The sequence below is a fragment of the Salmo salar genome, chromosome ssa09, assembly GCF_905237065.1.
Source record: "Salmo salar chromosome ssa09, Ssal_v3.1, whole genome shotgun sequence".
Lineage (NCBI taxonomy): Eukaryota > Metazoa > Chordata > Actinopteri > Salmoniformes > Salmonidae > Salmo > Salmo salar.
In genome coordinates, this window is record NC_059450.1 from 132,693,414 (window position 1) to 132,709,298 (window position 15,885).

Sequence of the window (15,885 nt, forward strand, 5' to 3'; positions counted from 1 at the left end):
CTTTTTGCACTGAGTCAATTCCTCACGCTGCTGTTTCCAACGTCTTATCATCGACTCATTAACCCGTTCAGCAATTTCATTGGTCTAATGAAAGCTTCATGCCGCCAAAAAACTGAGCACGTCACAGAATGTGTTTTAAAAAAAATTAAAAAAATAAAACGGGAAAAATCCATATATTAGGCGCGTCATTGTTTAAGCCGCGAGTTTCAAAGCGTGGGAAAAAAGTTGCGGCTTATAGTCCGGAATTTACGGTATATTGTTGTCTATGTCTAGTGTTCTATTGGTTGACCCATGACTGGTATGTACTGTACAAAGTGACTATGGTAGCCTACACTAAACCAAAGGTAAACATTCTGTATTGTGAAAGCCCATGTCTACCACTACTATAGGCTAGAAGCTCCCCTAGTCTCTCTGTCACACTTAAGAAGACAGAACGAGCACGAAGAGCCTCTAACCTGCCAATACAGTGGAACATGAGATTGAGCAGTCCTCAACATTGATCTGCAGTGAACATGGCACAATCTGCATAAGATAATAGAGTACAGGAGAGCTGCTTTTCCGAGGGGAAATGTCTCCGTACATCTCTATTCAGTCAAAGCCTTGTCAAAGCAGCATCAGACATCTGACATCACATCAGAAACATGATGAAAGTTGAGTGAGAGATTGACTTCAGAGATAAAAGAGATTACATTAGAAGGCCAGAAACTTTAGAAGCCCTGCTACGATGCAGAGGAGCCTTGAAACAGTGAAGCACTAATAATGCCCAATGATATGATGGCTTTTTACTCACAGATGTCCTTGAAAGAGCTTCCCTTCTTAGAGAGCAGGGCTTAATGACTGAGCTGGACATGTATGTAGCTCATAAGGCATTGAATGGGAGTGTGAGAACGAGAGCTATTTTCATTCTTAATGACTGTAGAATGATCCTGGTTCCTCTATGAAAAGGACAGGGCCGCTCCAGACACCGGTGACTCAGGGGAGAGGAATCAGGGGCCTGGCGCTGTCCTGCTTTCCACTGCCCCTTTCATGTCTTTCGGTGAGAAAATAAAAAGAGAGAGAGAAGTTCAAAGAAAATCAAAAGGTGCCCTTTCTTAACTTCTTTGAAGGAATGAGAGGAACTTAGATTATATTTCTTGATTTCAACCCCCCAACTACTAAATGTTAGCGGCAGAGTTTCTTCTCCGTGTCTTGCGTTATGAGCTGCTTGTTGATGGAGCCCATCTCAGGCCGCTGCTGTAACATCCCAGCATTTGAGTTCACAGACCTTTGAAGGCCCTGTAATTAATTATCTTTGACTGTGTCATTCAATGTGTTCTGACGTAGGAACAGGAAGACAGCCATGTGTGGCAATACCGGCGCTTTGCACTCTGAGACAGCTGCTAGAATGAGGGTGAATTTATCAGCCAGTTGTCTGCGCCCCATATCTCTCTCCTCCTACCCCTCCCGCCAGCAGAAATGAATGACTGCCTCTCCTCATTTGCACCGAATCATGACCAGGATGCTGAGGCAATTGAAAATGTTTACTAGAATTGCAAAAAACCCTCCATGTTCCGCAAAGTGGCCTGTTTTCCCTTTGATGGGATTACTAATCACAGCGCCGTTATTTATGTGTGTTTTGAATTGGAGATGAGCCATGGATATTGGAGAGGACCCAACCCTGCTAAGGGCTGCTGAAACCATGGATATTTTCTCTAGCAGTCCCTTTCCTCTCAGTCCAACAGATTGGAAGAGAATAACCTTTCTTTGAGGCTTCTTCGTGTTGCTGTTTTGACTGCCAGCTAGATTACTTTAACAAAACCGAAATAAAAACAACACTTCAAACTGTTTTGGGCTCCTCTGCTGGGGTAGGCATACTTACTATAAGTATGTCAGAGCAGCCTTTCGGGTTTCAGTCAGACACACTCAAATTAATTACACACTTCCACATTCCAACATTGGAGCACACTTAATAAACAAGAATTTGATTGTGTTATAATGAGTTAATTATGGACCAATTCGCCTTTAGAGTATTTCGCTATGCTAGTAGTCCACTATACATTCACACTTCAGAGGTAGTTGAAAACAGAGGCTTCTAATAATAAAACAAATATGGATTCCTCAAACATCACAGATACTCAATTAAGACAGTTTAAAAACAGGACACTTCCATGGAGTAGAAGAAAATGATTCCCTTACAATAGGATAACACTCACATACCTCAAGATACTACCCATTTAGTACAGAATGTACTGTACTCTGGTCAATATCAATGTCCATTTTCAGTCATCACCATCCTGTGTTGTGTGTGTGCTTGATGAACCAATATCTGTGATGTGGAATGAAATGGAAAGTTCATTGCTACAGACAGGTCTGAGGTGTATTTCTCCACAGGAGGTTAATTTCTTGCTGGTCGCTGCATTCTCTCAGCTCATTTGAATCCTGTTAGTTTGGCTGTCTATTCCCATTATCACTATCTGAAAACGCAGGGGCTTTTTTCCACTTTGTAAATGTCAGCCCGGTTTGGAGGTGTCTGACGACTCAGGCATGCAAATGTGCTTTGGATGTTTTCTTCAGGCTGTTGCTGGGAGTCTTATTCCTCTCGTGGTGCGAATCCGAGGCATTTAAAAGCATTCTCTATTCTTCTTCTTATGCCTTTTGGCTCCTGCCGTATAGCACAAGGTGACTTTTGATTTACCCCCTCCCTCACCTGGAAGGCTGAAAACAAATGTTTTTTTCTTTGTGAAAACCAAATGGATGCTTGGTTTCTGGCTTTAATGATGAGGGCATGACCGTGCAGGCAGGCACAGGTGTGGCAATACTCAGTCAGTGGCTGACTCAGTGGCTGACTCAGTGGCTGACTCAGTGGCTGACTCAGTGGGTGACTCAGTGGGTGACTCAGTGGGTGACTCAGTGGGTGACTCAGTGGGCTGTTGTTCCTAAGAGATAGAGAATAAAGCCCTGTGCTCACAGACAGATGGAGAGCTGTACTTCAACTATTTCCATAGCAAAGCTGGTGATGTTGGCTACATTGTTGCAATAGAAGTGTTGTTTCTAGTTACTTTTTCAAAAGCCTATCTTCTTTGTTTGTTGCTTGTTTTGTCTCCTATTCAGTCTTGCAGTTTTCTGTTGCTTTTTTCCGATGTACTTCACTCTAACTTCTCTGTCTGTCTGTCTGTCTGTCTGTCTGTCTGTCTGTCTGTCTGTCTGTCTGTCTGTCTGTCTGTCTCTCTCTTTCAGTCTCTCTCTCTTTCACCTCTCTCTCTTCCACCTTCCCTCTCTTCCACTACCCTCTTTCCTTCTGTCTCTCTCCATCCTTCCCTGTCTCCTTTCTTTTCCTTCTCTCTCAGATGGAGATCTATAATTCAGCTCTGTCTTTCTCCCTCCCTCTCTCTTTCTCTCTCTAACTCTCCTTCTTTCTCTTTGTGTGTGAGAGGTAGTGCTTACAGCCCATCTGGCAGAGAGTCACAGGACCCACTCTGAACTGAGAGATCAATAACGCCAACCAGTGCAAATCACATCAAATCAAATCAAATTTGATTTGTCACATGCGCCAAATACAACAGGTGTAGACCTTACAGTGAAATGCTTACTTACAAGTCCTTAACCAACAATGCTTTAAGAAGTTAAGAAGAAAAATGTGTTAGGTAAAATATAGATAAGTAGAAAAATTTAAAATAAAAGTAACAAATGATTAAACTCTATGGGCTAGGTGGGACGCAAGCGAGTTGAAACAGCCAGTTGAATCCTGTGGCGCGTTATTCAAATCCTTAGATATGCTATTACTTCAATTTTTCAAAAATATGACTATTTTACACCATTTTAAAGATAAGACTCTAACCACACTGTCCGATTTCAAAAAGGCTTTACAACGAAAGCAAAACATTAGATTATGTCAGCAGAGTACCGAGCCAGAAATAATCAGACACCCATTTTTCAAGCTAGCATATAATGTCACATAAACCCAAACCACAGCTAAATGTAGCACTAACCTTTGATGATCTTCATCAGATGACAACCCTAGGACATTATGTTATACAATACATGCATGTTTTGTTCAATCAAGTTCATATTTATATCAAAAAACAGCTTTTTACATTAGCATGTGACTAGCACGCGACTAGCATTCCCACCGAACACTGCCGGTGAATTTACTAAATTACTCACGATAAACGTTCACAAAAAGCATAACAATTATTTTAAGAATTATAGATACAGAACTCCTCTATGCACTCGATATGTCCGATTTTAAAATAGCTTTTCGGTGAAAGCACATTTTGCAATATTCTCAGTAGATAGCCCGGCATCACAGGGCTAGCTATTTAGACACCCAGCAGGTTTAGCACTCATCAAAGTCAGATTTACTATAAGAAAACTGTTCTTACCTTTGTTGTCTTCGTCAGAATGCACTCCCAGGACTTCTACTTCAATAACAAATGTTGGTTTGGTCCAAAATAATCCATCGTTATATCCAAACAGCGGCGTTTTGTTTGTGCGTTCTAGACACTATCCTAAAGGCTAAATAAGGGTGACGAGCATGGCGCAATTCGTGACAAAAGAATTCTAAATATTCCATTACCGTACTTCGAAGCATGTCAACCGCTGTTTAAAATATATTTTTATGCCATTTTTCTCATAAAAAGCGATAATATTCCGACCGGGAATCTGCGTTTAGATAAACAGACAAAGGAAAAGAAACCATTCGGTCGAAGCGGGCACGCGCCTAAGCCCATAGTACTCTGAGTGGCCACTTGCCAAAAGCGATAAAGTGTTTCAGCCAGAGCCTGCCTCGATATCGTTCAACGTTTTCCCGGGCTCTGAGACCCTATGGAAGACGTAGGAAGTGTCACGTTATTGCACAGATCCTGAGTCTTCAATAAAAAGAGCCAAGATGAAACACTACTTCTCAGACAGGCCACTTCCTGCTTGAAATCTTCTCAGGTTTTGGCCTGCCATAGGAGTTCTGTTATACTCACAGACACCATTCAAACAGTTTTAGAAACTTTAGGGTGTTTTCTATCCAAAGCCAATAATTATATGCATATTCTAGTTACTGGGCAGGAGTAGTAACCAGATTAAATCGGGTACGTTTTTTATCCAGCCGTGCAAATACTGCCCCCTATCCCCAACAGGTTAAACAGCTAAGGTAAAATAACAATAGCGAGGCTATATAGAGAGGGTGCCAGTACAGAGTCAATGCACCGGTTAGTCGAGGTAATTGAGGTAATATGTACATGTGGGTAGAGTTAAAGTGACCATGCATAGATAATAAACAGAGAGCAGCAGCAGTGTAAAAAGAGGGGTCTGGGTAGCCCTTTGATTAGCTGTTCAGGAGTCTTATGGCTTGGTGGCATAAGCAGTTAAGAAGCCTTTTGGACGTGAACTTGGCACTCCGGTACCGCTTGCCGTGCGGTAGCAGAGAGAACAGTCTATGACTAGGGTGGCTGGCGTCTTTGACAATTTTTAGGGCCTTCCTCTGACACCGCCTGGTATAGAGGTCCTGGATGGCGGGAAGTTTGGCCCCAGTGATGTACTGGGCCGTACGCATTACCCTCTGTAGTGCCTTGTGGACGGAGGCTGAGCAGTTGCCATACCAGGCAGTGATGCAACCAGTCAGGATGCTCTCAATGGTGCAGCTGTAGAACCTTTTAAGGATCTGAGGACCCATGCCAAATATTTTCAGTCTCCTGAGGGGGAATAGGCTTTGTCAAGCCCTCTTCACAACTGTCTTAGTGTGTTTGGACCATGATAGTTTGTTGGTGATATGGACACCAAGGAACCTGAAGCTCTCAACCTGCTCCACCGGAGCTCCATCGATGAGAATGCGGGAGTGTTCGGTCCTCCTTTTCCTGTAGTCCACAATCATCTCCTTTGTCTTGATTACATTGACGGAGAGGTTGTTGTCCTGGCACCATACGGTCAGGTCTCTGACCTCCTCCCTATAGGCTGTCTCATCGTTGTTGGTGATCAGGCCTACCACTGTTGTGTCATCGGCAAACTTGATGAGGGTGTTGGAGTCGTGCCTGGCCATACAATCATGAGTGAACAGTGAGTACAGGAGGGGACTGAACACGCACTCTTGAGGGGCCCCCTTGTTGAGGATCAGCGTGGTGGGTGTGTTGTTCCCTACCCTTACCACCTGGGGGCGACCTGTCAGGAAGTCCAGGATCCAGTTGCAGAGGGAGGTGTTTATTCCGAGGGTCCTTAGCTTAGTGATGAGCTTTGAGGGCACTATGGTGTTGAATGCTGAGCTATAGTCAATGATTAGCATTCTCACATAGTTGTTCCTTTTGTTCAGGTGGGAAGGGCAGTGTTGAGTGCAATAGAGATTGCATCATCTGTGGATCTGTTGGGGCAGTATGCAAATTGGAGTGGGTTTAGGGTTTCTGGGATAATGGTGTTAATGTGAGCCATGACTAGCCTTTCAAAGCACTTCATGGCTACAGATGTGAGTGCTACGGGTCTGTAGTCATTTAGGCAGGTTACCTTAGTGTTCTTGGGCACAGGGACTATGTTGGTCTGTTTGAAACATGTTGGTATTATAGACTCAGTCAGGGACAGGTTGAAAATATCAGTGAAGACACTTGCCAGTTGGTCAGCACATGCTCAGAGTACACATCCTGGTAATCCGTCTGGCCCTGCGGCCTTGTGAATGTTGACCTGTTTAAAGGTCTTACGCACATCGGCTACGGAGAGCGTGATCACACAGTCGTCCGGAACAGCTGATGGTCTCATGCATGCTTCAGTGTTACTTGCCTCGAAGTGAGCGTAGAAGTTATTTAGCTTGTCTTGTAGGCTTGTGTCACTGGGCAGCTCGCGGTTGTGCTTCCCTTTGTAGTCTATAATAGTTTGCAAGCCCTGCCACATCCGACAAGCGCCGGAGCCGGTGTAGTATGATTCAATCTTAGTCCTGTATTGACGCTTTGCCTGTTTGATGGTTCGTCGGAGGGTATTGTGGGATTTCTTATAAGCTTCCAGGTTAGAGTCCCGCTCCTTGAAAGCGGCAGCTCTACCCTTTAGCTCAGTGCGGATGTTGCCTGTAATCCATGGCTTCTGTTTGGGGTATGTACGTACGGTCACTGTGGGGACGATGTCATCGATGCACTTATTGATGAAGCCAGTGACTGATGTGGTGTACTCCACAATGCCACCAGAAGAATCCCAGAACATATTCCAGTCTGTGCTAGTAAAACAAACCTGTAGATTAGCATCTGCTTCGTCTGACCACTTCCTTATCCTGTTGAGGACCTGATCCCGGTATTGGGATTTATTGTCAAGAGACCATGGCGGGAAATTCAAACTGCAAGAATCTAATAATTTCAATTTCTCAAACAATCAACTATTTTTCACCATTTGAAAGATAAACATCTCCTAAATCCAACCACATTGTCCGATTTCAAAGAGGCTTTACGGCGAAAGCATAAAGTTAGGTTATGTTAGGAGAGTACATTGAAAATAGCTGTGTGTAATGTTTTGTCAATTCAAAGACAGGCGTCACCAAAAGCAGATAACCAGCTAAAATTATGCACTAACCTTTGACAATCTTCATGAGATGACACTCCTAGGACATTATGTTATACAATACATGCATTTTTTGTTCCATCAAGTTCATATTTATATCCAAAAACAGCATTTTACAGTAGCGGTGAAATTCAGATTTTTTTTCTCCCTCAAATGCTTCCGGTGAATCAGCGTTACAATTTACAAAATTACTATTCGAAAACATTGGTAAATTATAATATTGTCATTAAAATAATTATAGATTAACATCTCGTAAATGCTACCGCATTGCCAGATTTCAAAATAACTTTACTGGGAAATCACACTTTGCAATAAATGGGGTGCTATGCTTAGAACATGCTAAGAACAATAGGCTAGGATATACAGGTTAGCACCATCTAATATCAATAATACTATTGTAAATAAAACCTTACCTTTGATTATCTTCATCAGAAGGCACTTCCAGGAATCCCAGGTCCACAACAAATGTGGTTTCTTTCGACAAAGTTCATAATTTATGTCCAAATAACTCCAAGTTGTTCCATGTTGTTAGGCTCCTCAAAATGTAGGGCGGGGGAAAAGTCACGACGAAAAGTAAAAAAAAAATCTATTTACCTTCGTTCAAACATGTCAAACGTTGTTTAGCATCAATCTTTAGGGCCATTTTTAACGTGAAACATCAGTAATATTTCAACCTGACCTCTCCTGTGTGTTGAAAAACGTTTTTGAAAAATGTCTCGCCTCACATGCACGCGCAGGTGCGCGCAATAATGAAGTGACGACATCCCAGGGACGTCAACTTCCCTGCATTCTAATTCGGTCTCTGTTCATCATAGACGCTTCAAACAACTTTATAAAGATCGTTGACATCTAGTGGAAGCCGTAGGAAGTGCAAAATGAATCCTTTGTCACTGTGTGATCTATTAGCAATGACTTGAAAATAGTACAGCCACAAAATTCTCATTTCCTGGTTGTATTTTTCTCAGATTTATGCCTGCCATATGAGTTTTGTTATACTTACAGACACCATTCAAACTGTTTTAGAAAATTCAGAGTGTTTTCTATCCAAATCTGTTAATAATATGCATATCCAAGCTTCTGAGTTGGTGTAGGAGGCAGTTAAAAATGGGCACATATTTTTTTTCAAAATTCTCAATACTGCCCCCTAGCCCGTAGAGGTTATTGACCGAGTCACTGGTGCTTCCTGCTTTAGATTTTCTTTGTAAGCAGGAATCAGGAGGATAGAATTATGGTCAGATTTGCCAAATGGTGGGCGAGGGAGAGCTTTGTACGCGTTTCTATCATGGAGTAAACGTGGTCTAGAGTTTTTTTCCCTCTGGTTGCACATTTAACATGCTGGTAGAAATTAGGTAAAACAGATTTGAGTTTTCCTGCATTAAAGTCCCCGGCCACTAGGAGTGCAGTCTCTGGATGAGTGTTTTCCTGTTTGCTTATGGCCTTATACAGCTCATTGAGTGTGGCCTTAGTACCAGCATTGGTTTGTGGTGGTATGTAGACAGCTACGAAAAATACAGATGAAATCTCTCTTGGTAAATAGTGTGGTCTACAGCTTATCATGAGATACTATAATGTAGTGGTGCAAAGGATCACAAAACTCACGGTTCGGATCGGATCATGGTTTTGTGTCACGGATCGGATCATTTTTTTGGATAAGCAAAAAAAAAAGGGAGACAAATATAACTTTGCTTTCCATTTATTATTTAACTTCTCTAGGGTAGGGGGCAGTATTTTGATGTCCGGATGAAAGGCGTGCCCATAGTAAACTGCCTGCTACTCAGGCTCAGAAGGTAGGATAGAAAACACTCAGAAGTTTCTAAAACTGTTTGAATGATGTCTGTGAGTATAACAGAACTCATATGACAGGCAAAAACCTGAGAAAAATCCAACCAGGAAGTGTGGAAATCTGAGGTTTGTAGTTTTTCAAGTGATTGCCTATACAGTATACAGTGACTTAGGGTTCATTTGCACTTCCTAAGGCTTCCACTAGATGTCAACAGTCTTTAGAACCTTGTTTCATGCTTCTACTGTTACTGGGGAGAGAATAAGAGCTGACTCAACAAGAGGACTGCCTGACGCCAATGAGTTGTTTACTCCGCGCGTCACGCAGGCGCGCCGTTCCTTCTTTTTCCTCTGTAATGAATACGCTATTGTCCGGTTGGAATATTATCAAATATTTATGATAAAAAGACCCTAAGGATTGATTGTAAACATCGTTTGACATGTTTCTACGAACGGTAATGGAACTTTTTGACTTTTCATCTAGGGTTTTGCACTCGCGCATTGAGCCTTTGGAATAGTGATCTGAACGCGTGAACAAAACGGTGGTATTTGGACATAAATATGGAGTTTATAGAACAAAATGAACATTTCTTGTGGAAGTGGGAGTCCTGGGAGTGCATTTCGACGAAGATCAGCAAAGGTTAAGTGAAGATTTATAATACTATTTCTGAGTTTTGTTGACTCCAGAACTTGGCGGGTAACTGTATAGCTCTGTACTCAGAATATTGAACAATGTGCTTTCGCCGTAAAGCTATTTTGAAATCTGACACAGCGGTTGCATTAAGGAGAAGTGTATCTATAATTCTTTCAATAACTGTTGTAAATTTTATCAACTTTTATGATTAGTATTTTTGTAAATTGATGTGCTCATTCACCAAAAATTTTGGAGGCAAAACATTTTCTGAACATGACGCGCCAATGTAAAATGGGGTTTTTGGATATAAATATGAATTTTATCAAACAAAACATACATGTATTGTGTAACATTGAGTCCTGGGAGTGTCATCTGATGAAAATCGTCAAAGGTTAGTGCTTCATTTTAGCTGTATTTCTGGTTTTTGTGACGCCTCTTCTTGCTTGGAAAATGGCTGTGTGGTTATTTTTGTCTATGTACTCTCCTAATATAATCTAATGTTTTGCTTTTGCTGTAAAGCCTTTTTGAAATTGGACAATGTGGTTACATTAAGGAGAAGTGTATCTTTAAAATCGTGTAAAATAGTCGTATGTTTGAGAAATGGAAATTATTAGATTTTTGATGTTTTGTATTTCACGCCCTGCTGTTCCATTGGATGTTGGCCGCTAGTGGAACGCCTGTCCTCAACATTAAGGCGCTTGGCTTTACGGAGATTCCACATTTTTATGGTCGGTCCAAACCAAGAATGGCTGTTCTGCTCCTTCCAGCCAGTGCCTCCACTCTTCCAGCACCATCATGACCGCCAGGAGTTCTCGGTTGCCTACGTTGTAGTTCCTCTCTGCAGGATTGAGACGATGGGACAGGAAGGCACAGGGATGGAGCTTTAGGTCCTGGGCAGATTGCTGGAACAGGATGGCCCCCACTCCAACATCTGAAGCATCAACCTCTACCACAAATTGACGGGACGGATCCAGATGGACGAGGATGGGTGCTGTGGTGAACCGATGCTTCAGGTCCACGAAGGCTCTGTCGACCGCTGGAGACCATGTGAACATTACTTTGGGAGAGGTGAGTGCAGAGAGGGGGTGCTGTAGCCCCGAATGAAACGGCTTTCACGAACAATTGGTTCTCCAGGAGGCACTGAAGTACTTGTCTGACATGAAGAATGTGTTCTTCGGCAGACTGTGAAAAAAACTGGATGTCGTCAAGGTAGACGAACACAAAACGGATTAGCATGTCCCAGAGCACATCGTTTACCAGAGCCTGGAAGACAAGTTGGTCCAAACGGCATGACCTGGTACTCATAATGTCTGCTGGCTGTGTTAAAGAGCTGTCTTGCACTCATCTCCTTTCCATATCCGAACCAGGTGGTAGGCATTCCGAAGGTCCAGTTTGGAAAAAATGGTGGCCCCCTGGAGAGGTTCAAAAGCTGAGGAGAGGAGTGGTAGGGGGTAACGATTGTTTATTGTTATATCATTCAGACCCCAGTAGTCAATGCACGGACGCAGGGTCTTGTCCTTCTTTTCCACAAAGAAAAACCCTGCACCGGCAGGAGATGCAGACGGATGGATGCCTCCAGTAGCCAGAGACTCCTCTATGTATTCCTCCATGGCCTTAGCCTCCAGGCCGGATAGAGAATATAGCCAACCACGTGATGGTGTGGTGCCTTGGAGGAGATCGGAGCTGGTCCAAGTCTGCTGGGTCTGTCATGGCCAGTTCGTACTATAAGGGCACAAGGCAAGACCCAAATGCAGACACAGGAGGCAGATGGTTGAGCTCCGATATTTATTATAACAAAATAGGTAGGCAAAAGGCAGGTTGGGGACAGGCGAGAGTTCATAAACCAGGTCAGAGCCCAAACAGTACCAGGCGATAGGCAGGCTCGAGGTCAGAACAGGCAGAGTGGTCAGGCAGGCAGATTCGGCATCAGGACAGGTAAAGGTAAAAACCAGGAGGGCTAGGAAATAACTGAGACTGGGAAAAATAGGAGCTAGGAAAAACGCTGGTTGACTTGGCAAAACAAGACGAACTGGCACAGAGAGACAAGAAACACAGGGATAAATACACCGGGGACTAATGGAGAAAACAGGTGACACCTGGAGGTGGGTGGAGACAATCACAAAGACAGGTGAAACAGATCAGGGCGTGACAGATACTCTACCTCAGGCTAGCAAAACCTAGAGAATTCCTTAGATTTCGTGCACTCTTACCAGAGACCGCTATTCTATCCTGACAAAAAAGCTTAAAACCCGCCAGCTGCATGTTATTTATGTCGGTGTTCAGCCACGACTCGGTGAAACATAAGATATTACAGTTTATATTGTCCCGTTGCAGGATATACGTGATCGTATTTAATTTATTTTATTATTGATTGATTGTACGTTGGCTAATAGGACCGATGGTAAAGGTAGATTACCCTCTCGGCGACGGATCCTTACAAGGCACCCGGACCTTCATCCACGATTCTTCCGTCTCTTTCTCCTGCGAATTACGGGGATGAGGGCCTTGTCGGGCGTCTGAAGTAAATCCTTCCCGTCCGACTCGTTGAAGAAAAAGTATTCCTCCAGTGCTCCACGGGACCTAAATCACTGTCCTGATATCTAGAAGCTATATCCGGGCATAAGACTCGGTGGCAGAAACATTATGTACAAAATAACTTACAAATAACGTGAAAGGCCACAGTAGCACAATTGGTTACAGGATCGTAAAACAGCAGCCATCTCCTTCAGCTCTATTATTCTAGGCCCTTCTACTGTATTAGGAGGATTAGGAATGTGGCTGCAAGTACAGCCAACATATGTCTATAGCAGTCAGGCTGTGTTCACGTCTCTGTGGGTGTGCTGAAGTATCATGCTGTTCAAATCCGTGGTCTGTTATGGTGCCAATGATGTTTTGTGTGTCTCAATCCCAAAATTATTAACATTACACAATGAAAAGAAATCTGAATGGCAGTAATTCTAGACCTTTCATGCGTTTTACTCCTCCTCTTGTCATCTGTCTGTGTCCAGTTGAAGGTCAAAACCTGGGGACTGATAATGTGTCAGTGATCGAGGGGGAGATGGCGACCATCAGCTGCAGGGTGAAGAACAATGATGACTCAGTCATCCAGCTCCTTAACCCCAACAGACAGACCATCTACTTCAGAGACGTCAGACGTAAGTGCTTCTCATAGAGATCCTATTAAATTACTAGAGGGGTTATGTCATAAACCCTCAAAGTTCCATAATGGGGCAAAAATGGCAGCCATCTTGGTTAGTGACAAATCCAAAACCGGTCTATTCGGAATGAATGGAAGTATAGGCAAACAGTAGGTGATGCATTTCCTGCTTTTACTTATTGCGGAAAATGCAAGTAAGGCATGTGATGTCTCAGAAATTGTGTAATGGAATTATTAATGTCATATAATTATAAATGCAGTTCATTCAGGTTTTATATCAATTTTCTGCCTATATAGCCCCTAAAATATATGTAAACAGATCATAAATGTCTCAGATTTAGTTTACTTGAAAAGCTGTGAGCGCTATTATGTTATACAATTCTAGTACTTGTTGCATTTACAGCTTGTCTAAGTCCTATCATCAACTGATTGGAGACAGTGTATGGCTGTGGATTGACTGCATTGTTTGAATGGAATGTTGGCATATTGGCAGTTAAAGGAGGTTTCCTTTTCACAAACAAATCTGAAATTGTATGTAATGGCATGTTAAAGAAGGTTCCAGACACCTATTTTGTGATTTCACATGTTTTTGAGAGACTTACCCCAAACAGAAAATCACTTCCTCATCCTCATTGTGCAGTATAAGGGTCTTGAGAAAACATCAACAAAGGCTTCAAAAACACCCAAATACATCCTTTTAGAAACGGCAAAGCTCTCAGTATAGTGATGCAGGTCTTTAGATGTTGTACACGTGAAATTGTGTAGTTCTGAACTTTATCCTCAATGTTATATTCCCTTTTGTTCGACTGAAGCCATTTCCCCTATCCAGCTGTTCCATTTTCCATGTAGCCTGCTGCTGCATGTAACTGCCAAAATAAAGGAGACACCATCATAAAGTGTTTAAATAGGGCATTGGGCCACCATGAGCCACCAGAACAGCTTCATTGTGCCTTGGCATATATTCTACAAGTGTCTGGATCGTCCTGTGTGGAAGCACCCCAAGCTTTCACTTCATATCCGTCATTTATTCTAGTGTTTCCTTTATTTTGGCAGTTACACATAGAATGAACGGAGAGGTATCACTTGAATCACACAAAAAATGGAATATAACATTACGGATAAAGTTTGGAATGACACAATCTAAAGACCTTTGTTCATGTTTTTTCAAACTATACAATGAGGATAAGGAAGTGATTTGCTGTTTGGGATAAGTTTCTCAAAAACATGAAATCACAAAAAAAGGTGTCTGGATCCTCCTATAACATGCTATTTACATCAAAAATATAGATGTGGTTGTAAAAAAGCTAACTAATCCTTAAATCTGAAAATGCTATGGAATCATTCCTCTAAAACAGCCTGGCTAGCTATCTAACACATCCATTCTAGTATTCTATGGTGTTGCTTCACTGGACACTCCCCCATCATACTGGATACTCTCAACAGGAAGAACATTGCTGGATACTCTATTGTTATACTGACCATTTCATTAGACACATTTCCAAAATATGACATTCAGGTTATGTCCCTCTTGAACCATATCTCAGGGTCTCATCTCAAGTACCATATTTCAGGGCCTCTTGTAGTAAAATAAATCACTCTTTAAGGTTTTGGCAGTTTATGGCAACTCATCAGTTATGATGCTATTGGTGATGGCGTCATATTTCAAGGACTAGATTACAATACTGATATAAATGGGATGCTTTCTGTCCTTGATTTAATGTTTAATTGGCCATTGAGTTGATTTATTAATCATTTTGTTCATGCAATTTCCAGATAATCTCTTAGATTAGGAATCTAAAGAGAATCTAAGATTAGGACAATGTTTATGCATGAACATATGGCTTCCTCTAGGTTCAACCAGAGTTTGCATGAGTTTCACTTGTTTGTGTCTTGGATTGGAGCCAACCTTCAAGGTGATATGAGAAACACTTCTTCTTGTTTTCATATTTCATCTCCATCCAAAATTATTTCACAAGTCTGAGTGGTATCCAGATTGGTGTTCTAATTTTCCACTGTATGGCAGAAAGTTACGGAAGGCTGAGTGTACATCTCTGTGATGTTTGTATTGCTAATGTAATTTATGTGTTTTACCGCGTTGTAGGACAGATTCAAATAAAGATAACACAAAGACACCCCTGACAGCCTTGAATGCAACACAAATAGAATGGTGTGTGATCTATCAAATCTGTGTTTGAAAGAGCTCTGGCCTCACATCTTTTCTCTATTTAGTCTCATATTCCACACAGCCTCTTTAACAGTTTGTCATTTTACCACTTATCCCATTTCAAAGCCAACTCACACTAGCAGCAATGAAAATGGCTGAAGTGCAATAGTCAAGTGTAATTACAGAAACAGTTGGGTATCAGTAAATTGGCTGAAGTTAGTATCAGATATGAGTCAGAGCTCTGATCATATCTAACTGCTGCTCCCGGTTGAACATTACACCCGCAGCGGAACCTGGTAAATCCCAGGGACGCAGGTCTATTCTGGGCTGGGCTCCCAGAAGGCTGTGTTCTGTGGTGACCCCCCTCTGACTAGTGGCATTGTTACCTGTCACCAGGGCCTCTCTCTACAGAGTCAGCCCTTTGTGTGTGAGGAGGAAAACAACCATGACACACAGTCACACAGGGAAAACAACAGACACAAACAGATACAGACACTTACACAAAACACTCTACCAGGATAATAATACCCAACATTTACCGTAGGGCTACACATCCCCCATCAAATCTACTAATGCACTAGCTTTCTCCGTCTGCTTCTTTTGGTTGAAATACCATAGAGTTGCTCAACAGAGCTATCAAGTCCACTCACTGTC

General features: G+C 42.3%; 1 protein-coding gene across 4 annotated transcripts in view; it reads left to right on the forward strand.

The window, feature by feature from the left end:
- LOC106613023 (cell adhesion molecule 1) overlaps positions 1–15,885 on the forward strand; it is a 189,187-nt gene that overhangs the window by 131,144 nt on the left and 42,158 nt on the right. For all 4 annotated transcript variants that reach the window (XM_014214866.2, XM_014214865.2, XM_014214863.2 and 1 more), the window contains one exon: positions 12,919–13,065. In XM_014214866.2, coding sequence (XP_014070341.1) covers positions 12,919–13,065 — 147 coding nt within the window. The remainder of the gene's footprint in view (positions 1–12,918; positions 13,066–15,885) is intronic.